Source organism: Bubalus bubalis, chromosome 2 (assembly GCF_019923935.1).
Source record: "Bubalus bubalis isolate 160015118507 breed Murrah chromosome 2, NDDB_SH_1, whole genome shotgun sequence".
Taxonomy (NCBI): Eukaryota; Metazoa; Chordata; class Mammalia; order Artiodactyla; family Bovidae; genus Bubalus; species Bubalus bubalis.
This window is the reverse complement of record NC_059158.1, coordinates 108,318,829-108,337,695: the sequence shown is the minus strand read 5'-3', so window position 1 is coordinate 108,337,695 and position 18,867 is coordinate 108,318,829. Positions and strand designations below refer to the sequence as shown.

General features: G+C 34.8%; 1 protein-coding gene across 1 annotated transcript in view; it reads right to left on the bottom strand.

The window, feature by feature from the left end:
* LRP1B (LDL receptor related protein 1B) overlaps positions 1-18,867 on the bottom strand; it is a 2,209,913-nt gene that overhangs the window by 626,231 nt on the left and 1,564,815 nt on the right. The window contains exons 34-35 of the mRNA XM_025261770.3: positions 16,319-16,444; positions 15,120-15,251 (exon numbers count right to left, since the gene is read on the bottom strand). Of these exons, the coding sequence (XP_025117555.3) occupies positions 15,120-15,251; positions 16,319-16,444 (258 nt within the window). The remainder of the gene's footprint in view (positions 1-15,119; positions 15,252-16,318; positions 16,445-18,867) is intronic.

Sequence of the window (18,867 nt, the reverse complement as noted above, 5' to 3'; positions counted from 1 at the left end):
TCAAAAGCAGAGACATTACGTTGCCAACAAAGGTTCGTCTAGTCAAGGCTATGGTTTTTCCTGTGGTCATGTATGGATGTGAGAGTTGGACTGTAAAAAAGGCTGAGTACCAAAGAATTGATGCTTTTGAACTGTGGTGTTGGAGAAGACTCTTGAGAGTCCCTTGGACTGCAAGGAGATCCAACCAGTCCATTCTGAAGGCGATCAGCCCTGGGATTTCTTTGGAAGGAATGAGCAGAAGCTGAAACTCCAGTACTTTGGCCACCTCATGCGAAGAGTTGACTCATTGGAAAAGACTCTGATGCTGGGAGGGATAGGGGGCAAGAGGAGAAGGGAACAACAGAGGATGAGATGGCTGGCTGGCATCACTGACTCGATGGACGTGAGTCTGAGTGAACTCCGGGAGTTGGTGTTGGACAGGGAGGCCTGGCGTGCTGCGATTCATGAGGTTGCAAAGAGTCGGACATGACTGAGCGACTGATCTGATCTGATCTGATCTGATTCTTCAAAAGTTTAAACAGAGATCGCTTTGGCTATTCAAGGTTTTTTGTATTTCCATACAAATTGTGAAATTATTTGTTCTAGCTCTGTGAAGAATACTGATGGTAGCTTGATAGGGATTGCATTGAATCTATAAATTGCTTTGGGTAGTATACTCATTTTCACTATACTGATTCTTCCAATCCATGAACATGGTATATTTCTCCATCTGTTAGTGTCCTCTTTGATTTCTTTCACCAGTGTTTTATAGTTTTCTATATATAGGTCTTTAGTTTCTTTAGGTAGATATATTCCTAAGTATTTTATTCTTTCTGTTGCAATGGTGAATGGAATTGTTTCCTTAATTTCTCTTTCTGTTTTCTCATTATTAGTGTATAGGAATGCAAAGGATTTCTGTGTGTTGATTTTATATCCTGCAACTTTACTATAGTCATTGATTAGTTCTAGTAATTTTCTGGTGGAGTCTTTAGGTTTTTCTACGTAGGGATCATGTCATCTGCAAATAGTGAGAGCTTTACTTCTTCTTTTCCAATTTGGATTCCTTTTATTTCTTTTTCTGTTCTGATTGCTGTGGCCAAAACTTCCAAAACTATGTTGAATAGCAATGGTGAAAGTGGGCACCCTTGTCTTGTTCCTGACTTTAGAGGAAATGCTTTCAATTTTTCACCATTGAGGATAATGTTTGCTGTGGGTTTGTTATATATAGCTTTTATTATATTGAGGTATGTTCCTTCTATTCCTGCTTTCTGGAGAGTTTTTATCATAAATGGATGCTGAATTTTGTCAAAGGCTTTCTCTGCATCTATTGAGATAATCATATGGTTTTTATTTTTCAATTTGTTAATGTGGTGTATTACATTGATTGATTTGTGGATATTGAAGAATCCTTGCATCCCTGGGATAAAGCCTACTTGCCTTATGATCCAGCAATCCCACTGCTGGGCATACACACTGAGGAAACCAGAAGGGAAAGAGACACATGTACCCCAATGTTCATCGCAGCACTGTTTATAATAGCCAGGACATGGAAGCAACCTAGATGTTCATCAGCAGATGAATGGATAAGAAAGCTGTGGTACATATACACAATGGAGTATTACTCAGCCATTAAAAAGAATACATTTGAATCAGTTCTAATGAGGTGGATGAAACTGGAGCCTATTATACAGAGTGAAGTAAGCCAGAAAGAGAAACACCAATACAGTATACTAACGCATATATATGGAATTTAGAAAGATGGTAACAATAACCCTGTGTACGAGACAGCAAAAGAGACACTGACATATAGAACAGTCTTATGGACTCTGTGGGAGAGGGAGAGGGTGGGAAGATTTGGGAGAATGCCATTGAAACATGTAAAATATCATGTATGAAACGAGTTGCCAGTCCAGGTTTGATGCACGATACTGGATGCTTGGGGCTGGTGCACTGAGACAACCCAGAGGGATGGTATGGGGAGGGAGGAGGGAGGAGGGTTCAGGATGGGGAACACATGTATACCTGTGGCGGATTCATTTTGATATTTGGCAAAACTAATACAGTTATGTAAAGTTTAAAAATAAAATAAAATTAAAAAAAAAAAAGTTTAAACAAAGAGTTCCCATATAACCTATCATATTTGTTTCTAGGTATATATCATAGAGAAAAAAAAAATATATATATATATATATTTATCCACACCAAAATGAGTATATGAATGTTTCTGGAGGCTTATTTTTAAGTCAAAAAAGTGAAAACAACTCAAATGACAATCAGTTGGTGAATGGATAAATAAAATGTCATATGTTCATAAAATATAATATTGTTTGGTAAAAAATAATTAGGTACTGAGTCTACAACATGTATGAACTTTATGCTAAGTGAAAGAAATCATCACAGAGGGCCATATAGCAGATGATTCTATTTATATGAAATGTCCAGAATAGGCAAACGAGTTGGTGATGGACAGGGAGGCCTGGTGTGCTGCAATTCATGGGGTTGCAATGAGTCGGACACGACTGATCAACTGAACTGAACTGATACAGAAAGAAAATAGATTCGTGATTGTCTTAGGAAATTAGGAGAAACATGAGAATTACTCTTGGGTATGGAGTTTTCCTTTAGAAAAATGAAAATGTTATAAAATTAGATATTGGTGATGGTTGTACAACTTTTTGAATATACTCCAAACCACTGACTTATACATTTTAAATGTATTCATTCTATGATGTATGAATTATATCTCAAAAAAGTTATTAGTTATTTAAAAAAGGAAACTGTGTTTTGAGGAATTATCACAAATGTTATGAAAAAGACTTACACCCAAAACCTTAAAACAATCACAATGTTCAAAAATATTAGAAAGGAAAAAAAAAACTGTGGTAAGCCACATGATAAATAATGTAACCCTATTCAAAATAGTATTTACAGATTGTTAATCACAACACAGTAAGGTGTTCATGTTAAAATATTAAGTAAAAAGTTTAAGATAACATTTTATCAAAATAAGATATTTATATTTTAAAAAATCGACTGAATTTTGATACTCCAAAATATTAACAGTTGCTGTTGGTGTAGTAATTTTTGTCTCAACTTTGTTCCATGTTTCTTAATTTTCCAAATTCCCCATTACGTACAATTTAGAAAAAAATCAATAAATAAAAATATTTATTTAAAAGTTGATATCTGCCAACAACAAATGATTGCTGAACTAAGGACTATTACTCCATAAACTCATTTCAATAATGTTTAATGATGATTGAACTGGTGGATGTCTACTTTTTCATTTAATCATCACTATTTTGAGATAATAGGGTTTCAAGTTAACACTGTAAATAGTATGCAAATACAGTCATTGTAATTCTTTATTGCATCTATAAATTCAAGTCTGAGCCAAGCTCAAAAATATCACTTGCTTTATTACTAAAATAGTATTAAGGGGAAACATTAAATGGAAACAAATATAAGTCTATAGTCACATTTTAAATAAGGTTATGAATAAGAGTCACCAATAAATCTTAGCTCTATTTCCTTATAATCAGCATAATGTCTCAAAGTAACATAAAATTTTTGAATTCTTTTATCCAGGATTTAGAAAAACTTTTCATATATAGTTAGAACCTTGAATTACTGTGGAATCATCAATTATTTTTAGTATCTTAATATTCAATTTGTAAGGAAAGCAGGAACACAAATAGAATCTCTTCTGTGAACATCTCTTTTGTTTCTCCCCTGAAGAAAAGAATAGATTCACAATAGTCCACTTTCTGTGCTTCAACCACGGAAACCTAATTCTGATTCTATTCACATAGGTTCTAATGACTGTTGACTAAGAAAATAGATGGGTTTAAAAAATAGCCTACAGGTTGTTACTGTTGAAGCTGTTAATATTGGAAGTTGAATAGTCAAAAAAAAGCTGAAAGACACCCAGAGAAATCATGATTCAGAAGTGGTTTGTTTTAACTGTTTAAAATCCTCCAGAGTCAGAGCCAGTAATCTTCCAGATTACTCGTAAGTAATCTATTCTAGTATTTAATACACTGATGATAAAGTTATATTTCCAGTTGCATCTGAGTTTTTCCCCACTTGATTTACATCTAGCCCCTCTTATTCAGTCCTCAATAAAATTAAATAATAAATAAATAAGACAAAATTCTAAAGATCGGGCTTTTTTTTTTTTTTTCAGCATAGTCCTAGATGAATATACTGACAGAAAGCTTTACCCACAGTAAACAAGGGGGAATAACATGCTATCCTTGGGAGATTTGCACAGATGCTCTGTGTCCCATGGTGGGTGAGCATAAAGAACTGTCAATTGTTGCCAAATATTTTAGATCCCTACCTAGTCACAAAGCTCTAGACAGGAACACTGGATACAACAGAACTCATTCTAAGCATATTTAACATCAGTCAACACACAGCCTATATTGGTGCCAAGAATGCAACTACGCTCATAATTCTGTGGGTGTCATGTACCTCTGTATCCCCTATGCAATCCTGCTGCTGCTGCTGCTGCTAAGTCGCTTCAGTCATGTCCAACTCTGTGTGACCCCATAGATGGCAGTCCACCAGGCTCCCCCATCCCTGGGATTCTCCAGGCAAGAACACTGGAGTGGGTTGCCATTTCCTTCTCCAATGAATGAAAGTGAAAAGTGAAAGTGAAGTCGCTCAGACTTTAGTCACTCATGTCAGACTCTTCACGACCCCATGGACTGCAGCCTACCAGGCTCCTCCTTCCATGGGATTTTCTTGAAAGACCTTTTCTTAAAAGCCTTTGGTGTCAGACAGTTGTCAGTAGAGGATTTAGTGTAAGTTAATATTACATGAAGACTTTTCCAGATGCTGGTCAAAAACTGTAAAAGTTGATATGATGAGTTTCTGGATTTTGTTGGAGAATTTTTATGGAGTCCTGGTCAAAAGCAAATTTGGAAAATTCATGTTATAAAAAACCAGAAACTAATGAATAAGATGACTACGGTAAGAAATCATCCCCTAATGAAAAAGACATTGGGTCTGCTACTTTCATGGATAATGGCATTACATCAGAGGTGCGTTTCAAAGTTATTGAAAATATATGTTAGATTTTTCAACCTTGGCAGTTAGCATTTGAGGTTAAATCATTCTTTATTGTGGAAATCTGTCTTATGCATTGTTTAGCAGAATCCCTGGCTTCTATCCAGTAGATGCCAGTAGCACCCCTTCAGTTGTGACAATGAAAAATGTTTCCAGATATTGCCAAATATAATCTGGGGCATACAATCATCCCCAGTTGAGAACCACTATCATAGAACTACTAAGTCAGATATTAGTACCAGGACCACAAACTATCACCTGTCCTCAGCCTGGCTTTCTGAACCCAAGGCACTGAATGGCCAGATATCTCTGAGCCTTTGACTAATATAATACATTTGTTGTTGTTGTTGTTGAAAACCCATTCATTCTTGAGTGCTTCTGGAATCTTTTCTCACTTATGTCTTACCCTAGTATGGTAGTATAAAAAAACTATGGTTTAGGAAATACATATGTAACACACACACATATATATACACTTATATAAGAGTGTGTATGAAAATACCCTTATGGCAGAAAGTGAAGAAGAATTAAAAAGCCTCTTGATGAAAGTGAAAGTGGAAAGTGAAAAAGTTGGCTTAAAGCTCAACATTCAGAAAACGAAGATCATGGCATCCGGTCCTATCACTTCATGGGAAATAGATGGGGAAACAGTGGAAACAGTGTCAGACTTTATTTTTCTGGGCTCCAAAATCACTGCAGATGGTGACTGCAGCCATGAAATTAAAAGACGCTTACTCCTTGGAAGAAAAGTTATGACCAACCTAGATAGCATATTTAAAAGCAGAGACATTATTTGTCAAAAAGGTCCATCTAGTCAAGGCTATGGTTTTTCCAGTGGTCATGTATGGATGTGAGAGCTGGACTGTGAAGAAAGCTGAGCACCGAAGAATTGATGCTTTTGCACTGTGGTGTTGGAGAAGACTCTTGCGAGTCCCTTGGACTGCCAGGAGATCCAACCAGTCCATTCTGAAGGAGATCAGCCCTGGGATTTCTTTGGAAGGAATGATGCTGAAGTTGAAACTCCAATACTCTGGCCACCTTATGCAAAGAGTTGACTCATTGGAAAAGATTTTGATGCTGGGAGGGATTGGGGGCAGGAGGAGAAGGGGACGACAGAGGATGAGATGGCTGGATGGCATCACTGACTCGATGGACATGAGTCTGAGTGAACTCCGGGAGTTGGTGATGGACAGGGAGGCCTGGTGTGCTGTGATTCATGGGGTCATAAAGAGTCGGACATGACTAGTGACTGAACTGAACTGATATATATCCACACACACATTAGGAAATATATATGTGTATATATATATGCATGTGTGTGTGTGTGTATACACACACACACATAAATATATTCAGCTTTGTCCCATTCCATCTGTAAAGCATTTAATAGTTTACTTAGGCCTTATTATTTTTCTCTGCCTAGAGCACTTCTCCAGGTATCCAAGACTTATTATTTATTAGAGGTAAAAGATTCAAGACTATGATCCTGGTTCTTCATATTAATTCATCCTCAATTGATTTAAACCAGAATTCAGAAGCTGTCTGTAGAGGAGCCTCATAGATAATCCAAACGGACAACGAAAATTCACCTTTTAGACAACAATGTATAGAGATAATATGGATAAAACTCTTTAATATTGTTGTAAGCAGCCTCTGATGTGGCCACCAGTGATTCCCATCATCCGGTATTCATTCCCTCCTTTAATCCACTCCTTTGAATGTGGGCTAGACTGAGTAACTAGCTTCTAATATATTTTTGTTATGGACTATCACTTATGATATTTGGTTACAAAAGGTCTGGCTTATATTAATAGTTTCTGTGTGCTTTTTTTCTCTCATTATTATTATCATTAGTTCTAAGGGAAGCAACCATCATGTTTTAAACTGTGCTGTGGAGAGGCACTCATGACAAGAAACTAAGGTCAATAGTCAGTGAGGAGCAGTGACCCTCAGTCAAACACTCACAAGGATATAATTCCTGCCATCAACCACATTGATAATTTGGAAGCGGATCCTCCCTAGTTGAGCCTTCTGATGAGACCACATATCTGGCCAGTGCTTTGAAGGCAATCTCATAAGAGACCTAAGGAATCTCATAGATGCTATACTATTTTTCTGTTGTTTCAAGTAGTTAAATTTTAGTAATTTGTTATAGAGCAACAGATAAATAATACAAACATTACATGGAATTCTGTTCAACATTATGTGCCAGCCTGGATGGGAAGGGGTTGGGGGGAATGGATACATGTATATGTATGGCTGAGTCCTTTCACTGTTCACCTGAAATGATCACAGCATTGTGAACTGGCTATACCCTAACAGAAAATGCTTTTGGTGTTAAAAACATAAAAATAAAATTTAAAAATAATATAAACATTGAGATAATAATTTTCTTATTCTCCTTTTGATGATGACAGTGATCACTATCATCATACCCCCCACTCTTACTCAGATGAGGCTGTATCATTAACCTTCTGCTCCTAAGTTTATCAGGGGTAACCCTACAATTGGTAACCATATTATCATTGTTCCCCAAAATCCTATTCCCTAATATTGCCTATCAATTTTCTTTTCCAACCATAAGTACCACATAATTAAAATTCTCATTATGAAATTATCAGGGATCTAATATTGATTACTTCACTACTGGTTATTCAATCATGACTTATATGAATTTCAAGGGCAAAAATCCAAAGGCAAGTACTTAATGAATAATTTAATTTGAGCATTCCGAAGCAATCACCTCTCCTCTGCATTCATTTTGTTATTGTTCAGTCTCCAAATCGTGTCCAACTCTGCGATCCACGCACTGCAGCACTTTGCAACCATGCCTCCCTGTCCCTCACCATCCCCTGGAATCCATATTACATCCTCAAACCCAGTTTTTCGTCATTGTTTAAAATACTATCTTCCTTAACAGATTATTTTGATCACTTACATTGCATAAAAACATAAAATTTTCCAAATTTAACTGCGATAATGGAGTAAGTGCTTAAAAAAATGATATGGATTTTTGAGGATGTTATTTTAATTTCATCCTTTTCCTAATCTACCATGAGTGATTAGTTCCATCTCTAATATTTCTAGTTTAGCCAGGTCCATATTCTAAAAATAATAAGAATTTTATAGAAATAATTAGTTCATTTTTCCTTTCAAGTTCCCAAAAAGGATCCACTTACCACATACTGCCCGTGGCTAAGAATAAAACCAAATGAGAAAAAAAGAATCAAAGATCATCCATTCCTTATGGCCAGTCAGAAAATCAATTAAATAATTTCTTTTTTCCTCTTTTAACTAGAAAATTGTCTACTTGATTAAAAACTAATGGCCAACAATCTTGGAAGCTGAATTATAGCTTTCAAATTTATTTTTAAATTTTTGTTGGACTACTTGAATTTTCTTCATTATGTACTGTTTAAAGTTAAAAGTATGTATCCTTGTATTGACCTGAATGCTGTTGTCAATCAAATTTATCTTTAAAGAAAGGGTATTGAAAAGGAAAGTGGACTAATCTGTCCTCAGTTTTCTTAAAATGGGGAAAACAAACACTCCTAGGTTAAAGTTACACTTATGAATGGTATCAATGCACCTAAGCTAAAAGAGACCTGCACATTATCATTTGATCTATCAGCAGTTTCCACAACTAAATAGATGCCAATCTATTATCTTAGAGACAGAGTAGGAAATAATTTGAAAAACATCTAAAATATTGACCTATTCCTAAACATATTTTCTTCACATGTCTTTAATTGTGCTTTTGCTGGATTTATAATATTTGGTTAATATACAGTGCTTTGTTCAAACATACCAGTAAGATAACTTGTCAATTTCTTAGCCAGTCTTAATAATTTATTATGAATTAGTGTAACCAGATCTTTTGAGAATAGGGTTCAAAACTCAGTTTTGACAAGGAAAAGAGAAGGAAAGACATCATAGTATCAGATATAAACATATAAGAGATACCTGAAGAGAATCCTAAGCTGAAAAGGATCCTGAGAAGCTAAAAATAAATACAGCAGCACAGAGAGACTCAGAAGAGGGGGGGAAAAGGTGTTCAAACAGACTGGATGAACTTCTGTGAATAAGTACAAAGCTGGTATTGGGACCTTTTACTTACATGAGGAATGCTAACTGCCTGAGAAAAAAGTTTCATGAAACTTTGTAACATTTCCGATAACAAAATGATATACCCTAAATAAGCTGACTGACCAAAGCTTTCATCATAGTAGGTCATCACTGTGAATCTTCTGGAGCTTTTGATTTCAGGTAACCTGTTGAGAACTCCAGAAGCCTTACAGAAGGTTATTTTCTTTTGCTTTGTATTTTATGCTCTGAGTTCAAAAATTATCCAAAAAGGATTTGTGAATTACTTCCAAGAATTTGTTTAACCTATAATGACTTATTCTATGTATGGTTATATTTGTTTCCTGGTAGTGTTGGAAAGTTTGTTTTCTTGTGGTAGTTGGTATTATATGTCTTGAAAGATTTACTGGACTTGCCTATCTACAAATACATACAAACTGTTCACATGACTTGAAAATACAGTCTTGAAGCAAATTTAAAATGACAACACAAAGCAGTATTGGTTCACTGTCACAAGAACAAGAAGAAATTGAACCAGCCCTAAAAATTCACTTTGTCTCCAAGGAAATGGTTTTCATAAAACTGAAAAAATGTCTGAAAGCAACAGTATTGTATTTCTTAAGCTATTGCTGTTACTGACATAAAATGAATTCTTTCTATAATTCTTCTCTGGCCTTGGTTGGTGACAGAATGGTTATTAGAAAAAAATTGTAAACAGCTGTTTGCTTAGCCTCCCAGCAAAGGAAAACGAGCCTCTCACTTGAGTGTCACCTGCTTCAATTATTAAATGGATTTAAAGCCACATGATTCTTTATATAAATCAAAATAAAACATGATCTTCTATCAGTATAAATTTACAGAAGTGCAATTTAGTTTCATCAAGTACTGCCAATAATGGTCTAAGTTAGATCGTATTTAAGATGTTAGAAATGCAAGATGGCATAGCATGAAGAATTAAAAGTAGGACACTCCATTACTACTCCCCATGTTGATCTCTCTGGGTTGTTTCCTTATCTGTAACATGAGAAATGCCACTAGATTGAGTCAAAAGTTCATTCTAACATTCAAAGATAGATGTAAATGATGTGAGACTATTAAGAAGAAAGTCTTTCATGGAAACAAATGACATTCAACTGTGTAAACACAGCAACAGTATCGTGTCACATATTCTCTTTCAATGTTGTTGTGTGCTTTTATAACAGACTTTATTTTTATAGCCGTTTAAATCACAGCAAATTTGAGCAGGAGTCCCCATATACCCTTTCCTTTCCTACACTCACAGCCTCTTCCACTAGCAACTTCTCAAATAAGAGTGGTACATCTGTTACAAGTATTGAACCTACCCTGATAGGTCTACAGGTTATATTAGTATCTATAGGCTACATTAGGATTTAGTCTTTGTGTTTTATATTCTCTAGATTTTAACAGATGTGTAATGGTAGGTTCTGTCAGTTAGTGTATTGTCTTAATAGCCAGATCACTGTGTGATGGTGGAAAAAGGCATTTAGAATATTCCCCATAGTAACTGTAAAGCAACGACATCCCAATAATGGCTCTTTGATGCTCTCTTTAAAAAAGAAAAAAAAAATAATCCTACTGATTATCCATTCATGCATTACTTCTGAAACTATTTATTGTTTATCTTTATTCCCCACAGCAACTTAGCAACTTAACTAGCAGATAGTAATAATATTGTTAACACTGAGTTGGATAACTCCAATTTGAACAAAAGAGATAAAAGATGAAAAAAGAATGTAAGCTGGAAAAGTTCAGTAAATCATTATGCTCTGAGCAGAATTTCATCCAGTTAAGTAATATCCTATTATGTGATTATTATGAAAAAGTCATGAATATCCCCAAAGTGGGGGTGAGGAAATTGAATAGAGCATTGCTTACTAAAGATCACATTTCTAACTGGAGCAGTGAGCTTTGTTATGAAGGCTTTTCCCTAATTAAAATATATCTGTAAAACATCAAATGCAGTATTCATTCATCAGGAGGGATATCACCCAGCAGGCCAGGATTTTCAAAGCTGATTTTTTTTTTTCCCCTGTGGAATGGGACTTTTCCAATGAAGTGATAAAGAATGCTTTGAACATTTTGAAATAGCCACAGGGTCTTCTTTCTTCTGTGAGTAGTATCCAGAATTGCTTCATCTGGTGAAAGAAATCCTTTCACTCACTGCAGAAAACTTTAATTCATTACAACCAAAACCCAGCAAGATTCAGATGTGTTAATCCTTGTGAAAGGTATGGATTTGAGCATATATTTAGACGTTTAGAATTGTAGTGAAATAATATTATATAAATTATGATGGTCATACTTGACAAGCAATCCTTCTTCACACCATTTCCTTATTATGTTTAGAATAAGAGGCTGTTGTGCCCTTATATTTTGTCATCTTTATTTTGATCCTAAAAGTAGAAATTATGTCTCTAAAGTGAATACAATCAATGAAAGAAGAGCAGATAGAATGTCTGCATAGGGAACTACTGGAGGAAGAACCTATGATCAGGTTACAAAGGTCTTGATAAAAAGGATTGATGTATCAAAAATTATTTTTTCTATTAATCTCTCTGGGGCAATTCAGTTATTTTCCTTCCTTCCCCTCAAAAGCATCTTCACTCAGCCTAGCCACAGAACTTCTGTACTGTCTACAGTGATATTGATATGAATCAAGTTTCTGAAACTTATTCTGATGCTAATACATTTTCATAAAATGCAATCATAAAAGGATCAGATTATATAGTAGAAGGAAGCACCAAAGGTATGTGGAAACATGGTCAAAAACTCCTGATAAGACTGCCGCCACCACCACCATCATTATTAGTGTTTTCTGTTGGTTTACTGTCTAAGTACTGTCCAGCAGACACTGTCTAGCCTCCTAGGTTTATATTTAATGACTTCAAAGAGCTCGTGATGTTATTTAATCTTTAAATATCTGCTCTACATATTATTCATTATCATTAAGTTCATTTTCACTAGAGAAATTTACTAACCTACTCTTTCTGCCTCCAAGAAGTTAAGAAACAACTACTAATCTCTGCAGATAACTGAACAGGAAAAAAAAAAAAAAAAGTAAAAAAAAAACCAGAAAACAAAATCCTTGCTAACTGGGAGTTTAAATATAGTTTGCAGAATAGGTTTGTAAATATATATCACATATGCTAACTTCTACAATTTACTGTTTTCCATGGAAATTTATTGATTTCTATGATATTATCACTATTTTCTAAGTACCTATGTGTATCAAACACTATTTCAAACATTTGCACAAAGTCATCTAAATATTCTCATACTGCCAAAAGTGAGGAAACTGAGCCTCAGGAAAATTAAGTAATGTACCCAAGGTCAACACTTGTTAAGTGTTTAAACTGGTTATAGAATCCAAGTTGTCTGTTGCTAAAATCTGGCCTCTTCCCACCATAAGTTTTATTGGTCCCTATGTCTGACCGTCTTTGATTTCAAAGCAAGTTCTATCTCTCTGTTTTCTAATTAACAGAAATTTTAATAGACTATTCAGCCTTCTAATTTCACATGACTATTCCAAATGCTTACATCCTTATACATTTAGAATAAAATTATTTTCTAAAGAGCCTTCCTTTCTAAGAATGCAATTTTAAAATATGGACAGGTACAATATGAAGAACACAAAGTTTTAACAAGTAACTAGGAATTGTTCTATTGAAAAACTATTTTGATACAAAGTATGTTTATTACAAAATATCAGTAGTTCCTAAGGATTTGGAGCTTCCCAGGATGGCACTAATGGTAAAGAATCTGCACGCCAATGGAGGAGACATAAGAGAAAGGGGTTAGATCTGTGGGTTGGAAAGATCCCTTGGAGGAGGGCATGACAACCCACTCCAGTATTCTTGCCTTGAGAATCCCATGGACAGAGGAGCCTGGTAGGCTATGGTCCATGGAGTCATAAAGAGTAGTACATGAAGTGACTTAGCACACATGTAGAAATAGGGAGAATACTATTCTTTGCAAATAAAATTACCTCTCTAGTGGCATATTATTTGAAACTTCAACATCTCAGGGTCATTATAAAACCCTGGAAAGTAAATTCAACTCATGCAAATAATCAGTTTTCCCTTAAGGAACAAGAGGTTGCTAATGATCTAATCACAGCATTTGATCAAATGGCTTATTTGACATTTGATTTGGAAATTTATCAAATACTTTCAAAAATCATTATGGGGTTTTTTAAAGAATCAAATATGTGATGCCAGCTAAAACATAGGATTATGTATATTTAGTAAAAATTCATATATGAATATACTTTTCAAGAAGTTCAAGTTTTTCTTTGTTTTGCATCTATTAAATCCTATTAATAAAATTCTAAAGAAAGATATGTTTGTAAATAAAGGCAGTGTAGATTACACATGGTAGGGTTGGGAGCATTCCACAAATAATGAGATTGGATCAAAGAGCCTTGTTTGATCAAAAAACACACTAATTTTGGCAAAATTAACATATCAATCAATAAAATACGCTATATCTGTTTAAATATATTTGGAAAAACCATTTAACCATTTAAAAAACATAGGAAAGTTGTCTCTCTGTGATTCAAAGTATTTAGTACAAATAATCTTCTTAAGAAAACCCATCTTTCAATCTTCTGTGAAAATCCCCAGTAATTTTTTAAATTTATAGCCATGCATTGCATTAACACATGATTGAACAATGTGTAAAAGCTGAGGGGAAAAAATAGGCTTGCTTAATATCAGAAGCTCATGTATTGATGCTTAGTTTTTTTAAAGATTACAGGTCAAAGAAGAATTATTTTAATATTAGATAAAATTGTCTTTACATACAAAAAAAATATACTTGGAACATGAATTATATCTTCAAACCTAAAACAAGAAGCACAAGACTTGGTTGGATGAGAGACCTGTTTTTATAAATTTAATCCTTCAAGCATAGAATAATAAATATTAATATTAACAAAAGATGCATATCCAATGCTTATGCTATATGTAAATTTAGCAATTAGAACAAAAGACTTATATCCTACAATAGATTTAACAGTTTCTACCATCAATGCCCAATCACACAAGTTTTTTTGTTTATTTGTTTTGTTCGTTTGTTTGGCTTTGACACTCAGCTTGTGGTATCTCAGTTTGCCAACCAAGGATTCAACCTGGACCCTGGCAGTAAAAGTGCTGAATCCTACCCACTAGACCACCAGGGAACTGGCCCCTCCATCATATACTCTTTATTAGCCACAGAAAAATGATAGCGTCCAATCTGCTTTCTTTCACTGTTTGCTAAAACAAAAAGGTAAGTTAAACTCTGACTTTAAAATGATAGCTACTGTATTGAAAAGTAATACAGAATGGCTTAGCATTTATAATTGTTTCAATTATGTGGACTCCAGTATTCTTAGGGTTTCCCTGGTGGCTCAGACAGTAAAGAATCTGCTTGCAATACCTAGGCTCAATCCCTGGGTTGGGAAGATCCCCTGGAGAAGGGAATGGCTACACACTTCAGTATTCTTGCCTGGAGAAATCCATGGACAGAGGGACCTGGTGGGCTAAGATCCATGGGGTTGCAAAGAGTCAGACATGACTGAGTGACTAACATTTTCACTTTCATTTGCTGCTACCTGTATTAGAATAGATAATCACATTCTGAAAAATATTTTAAATATATATGTTTAAGTATATAAGCTAAAGTGTTTTATTTTTAATATGTATCATTGGAGAAAAGTAAACATGGCATTTGAAAAATAAAAAAGTAAAAACAAAGCAACCAAATGACAAATATGTCATCTTTATATTGCTACATGTTAGAAAAATTTTACTTTTTCAGACAAAACATATTTATAACAATTTGTGTAAGGCTTAGAAATTCACTTCTGATTTGTTTCCTTATTCCTCATCTTGACTATCAGAGTACAGATGGAAAGGTCCTATTTCCATCATATTTAATAAATCAAAATACCATACATAAATTATGAATAAAAAGCTATTTACCTGCATGGAAATCTATTCCCACAGCAAATGAAGTTCCTGAGATAGGCATCAAAGCATCCATTTTGTCACTTGGTTCCAGAGGTATTCCCCTGATTCCTTCATGAACAGAGTACATAAGAAATGACTCTATACCTAAATTTAAAAGAAAACAAAAGCAAAATGAATATTTAATATTGAAATCATTCCATTGGCAGGAGGGGGGATCAAGATGGCAAAGTAGAAAGACCCTGAACTTACCTCCTCCCAAAGGAATCCAAAATTACAACTACTTACAGACCATCTACTTATGAGAACATTCTAAAAATTATCAGAAAAGATTTTCCACTTTTTCCTTTATATCTTTATAAATATATAAAGAAAGAATCACAAAAATATGGGTAGGACGGACAGAGACATGGTCTTGTCAGTCAGGAAACACACCTACTCCCCCGGAGGAGGAGGATTCACAACCACAGGGGTGCTTCCTGAGGAGTGAAGGGTCTGAGCCCCACACAGGGCTCCCCAGCCCAAGGATCCTGCCCTTAAAGACAAGCCACCAGAAAGCTGAGTTTGAAAAACAGCTGAACTTATTTTGGAGAGCCAAAGATATACAGGATACAGAGGCTTCTCTTTTACAGAGTGGACACAAAATCTCACATATTGTCAGTACCAGCAAGAGACAGTAGTTTGAAAGTTTGGGTCAGATCCGCTTGGTGATCTTGGAGAGCCTCCTTGAGAGGCAGAAGGAAATTGGGAAGCCCCCTGGGGACTGACAGTCTGGCAGCAGCCACTTTAGGGATCTTGGTATCCTTCTCAAACTATCCAAAAAATATTACATAGGAAGGAACACCTCCAAATTATTTCTATGAGAACAGCATCACCCTAATTCCAAAACCAGGCAAAAATACCACAAGAAGATAAAAATGATAGGCCAATATCACTGATGAGCATAGATATGAAAATCCTCACTAAATGTTAACAAATTGAATTTAACAATATGTTGAAAGGATCATACATCATGATCAGGTGTTAATTATGCAAGGGATTCAAGGATAGTTCAATGTCTGTAAATCAATCAATGTGACACATCATGTTAACAAAATAAAGAATAAAAAATTATATGGTAATGTCAATAAACAAAGATAAAGCTGCCTCTGGTTGCCTAAAAACTGTATCAATGAAATAAATGCACTAGAGATAAGATTTTCAAAACCTTATACCTCGACATGACATGCGGTTCTTTTGGAGATAATATCCCACTGTACACATGCAAGTTCTTGTAGTTTCTGATGTTGGTAAACAAAGCTGAGAACATCCACCATTATTTAGTTGGCAGGAATTGCTGCCTGAAAAGTAGAAAAACAAACAAAAGAAACATAAAAATCAAGAAAAGTTTATAAACATGTTATTACTGATTTATAAATGCTGCTGTTTCATATTGGTTAGTATCATGTTTTGTTCCCTCAAATAATTTGAAGTAGCAGATTATGGTTGAAGTCTGTCTTTCCATAAAAAGCACAGTATACTGATTACAGAAAACAATACTATAATCAATTTAGAGTGTTGATTCTAAAGGAAATCAACCTGAATATTAATTGAAAGGACTAATGCTGATGCTGAAGCTCTAATACTTTGGCCACTTGATGCAAAGAGCCGACTCATTGGAAAAGACCCTGATGTTGAGAAAGAGATTGAAGGCATTAGGAGAAGGGGACAACGGAGGATGAGATGGTTGGATGTTATCACCGACTCATCGACAGGAGTTTGCGCAAACTCTGGGAGACAGTGGAGGACAGGGAAGCCTGGTATACTGCAGTCCCTGGGGTTGCAAAGAGTCAGATATGACTTAGCAGCTGAATGACAATAGACTAGATGTTAAGTGTTCCCACTAAAAGAAAAGAAATGATAACACTATGTGATGTAACAACTAGCACTACAGTAGTAACCATATTGAGATATTAAAAATATTAAATCAACACACTATACATTTTAACCAGTTATCTGCCAATTATATATTAGTAAATATATATTTACAATAAATAATAATTAATATTTTGCAAAGTGAGATACATGAGAGAATTCACAGTGACAGAAAAGTAAAAGGCAATGGGTGTGTCATGAATGTGGTCATAGACTCTAATACTTTAAGGCCACATAAACCAGGAAATCTCTTTTCTAAATTCTAAATTTCACTTCAACTCTACAGTTACTTCATTTTCAAGAATACTTGATCCAACTGAATCAAATATACAGTTATTAATTTATATTACTTACTCAAAGATTATACCATTAAAAGTAAGGATATATATATATATATATATATATAAAATTTCTTAAAACCAAGGAACTAACTTACCATTTCAAGGAACATAATTCTTCCCAAATAAATTTAAACACACCCATAAGAGTTATCTAACTAATTGGCATATTAATTTTCCATATTCCTGTGTTGTAGCAATAACAAATATTAGTCAGTTAATCAGAGTTAGGCATTCTATAAAGATGTTCCATTGAATTTACTAGGCCCAATGTGCTAATTAAAGCTGGTAGCATGAACTTAAGTAATTTACAATCTTATCCAGCAAGTTCATTAAATATCCCAGTTTTATAACATTTTTATTATTCTAGGACATGCAATGACATTTGCTGGATGTTCAAACACTGATATGGAGTACAATAAATCCAATGAGAATTACAAAACATGATGAAAGCTGTATAGCAACAGTGCTCTATGGAAAATTCAAAACACCAATGCAGCTCATTATTTCTAATCTCCTGAATTCAAGATAGTCTGAAGGGATTTAATTGTTCAATCAAACCTGTCACATGCTCTGTCATTTTTGAAGTGTGAAATAGGCTCAACTGGGACAATTTCTCATCAGAGAGATCTACCACGTTCTTTGCTGATTTCCCATAACTGGCAGTTGTTCTTACATAGATTCACATACTATGATTTGCCTTGTACTTTTGAAATGATTACCTTTGTTTCCTTTATAAACTAATAAAGATTAATTGATTTATCCCTTTTTACCAAGCTGACATAATAATAGGATGAACTTTCAGCTCTATTTCTATTTTAGTGATGAGCCAATTATTTTTATAGATCTATAATAATTCTATACTGACCCAATACTTATTTCATTTTATAGGAAGCATGTGAATAGATAAGTGAAAGGCAAAGAGAAAGGGAAATATATACCCAACTGAATGCAGAGTTTCAAGGAACAGTAAGGAGAGATAAGACAGCCTTGTTAAGTGAACTACAGCACAACTGTGCTCATTTCACGTATTAGCTAGGTTATGCTCAAAATCCTTTAAGCTAGGCTTCAATAGTACATGAACCGAGAACTTTCAGATGTACAAGCTGGATTTAGAAAAGGCAGAGGAACCAGAGATCAAATTGCCAACATCTGTTGGATCACAGAAAGCAAGAGAATTCCAGAAAAAACATCTACTTCTGTTTCATTGACTAAAGCCTTTGACTGTGTGGAACACAATAAAAAGTAGAAAAATTATAAAGTGAAGGGAATACCAGACCACTTTACCTGCCTCCTGAGAAACCTGCATGCAGGCCAAGAAGCAACAGCTAGAACAGACATGGAACAATGGACTGGTTAAAAATTGGGAAAGGGATACTTCAAGGCTGTATACACTCACCCTGCTTATTTAACTTATATGCAGAATAATAATGCAAAATGCTGGCTGAAGTAATTACAAGCTGGAATCAAGATTGCCAGGAGAAATATTAATAACCTCAGATGTGCAGATG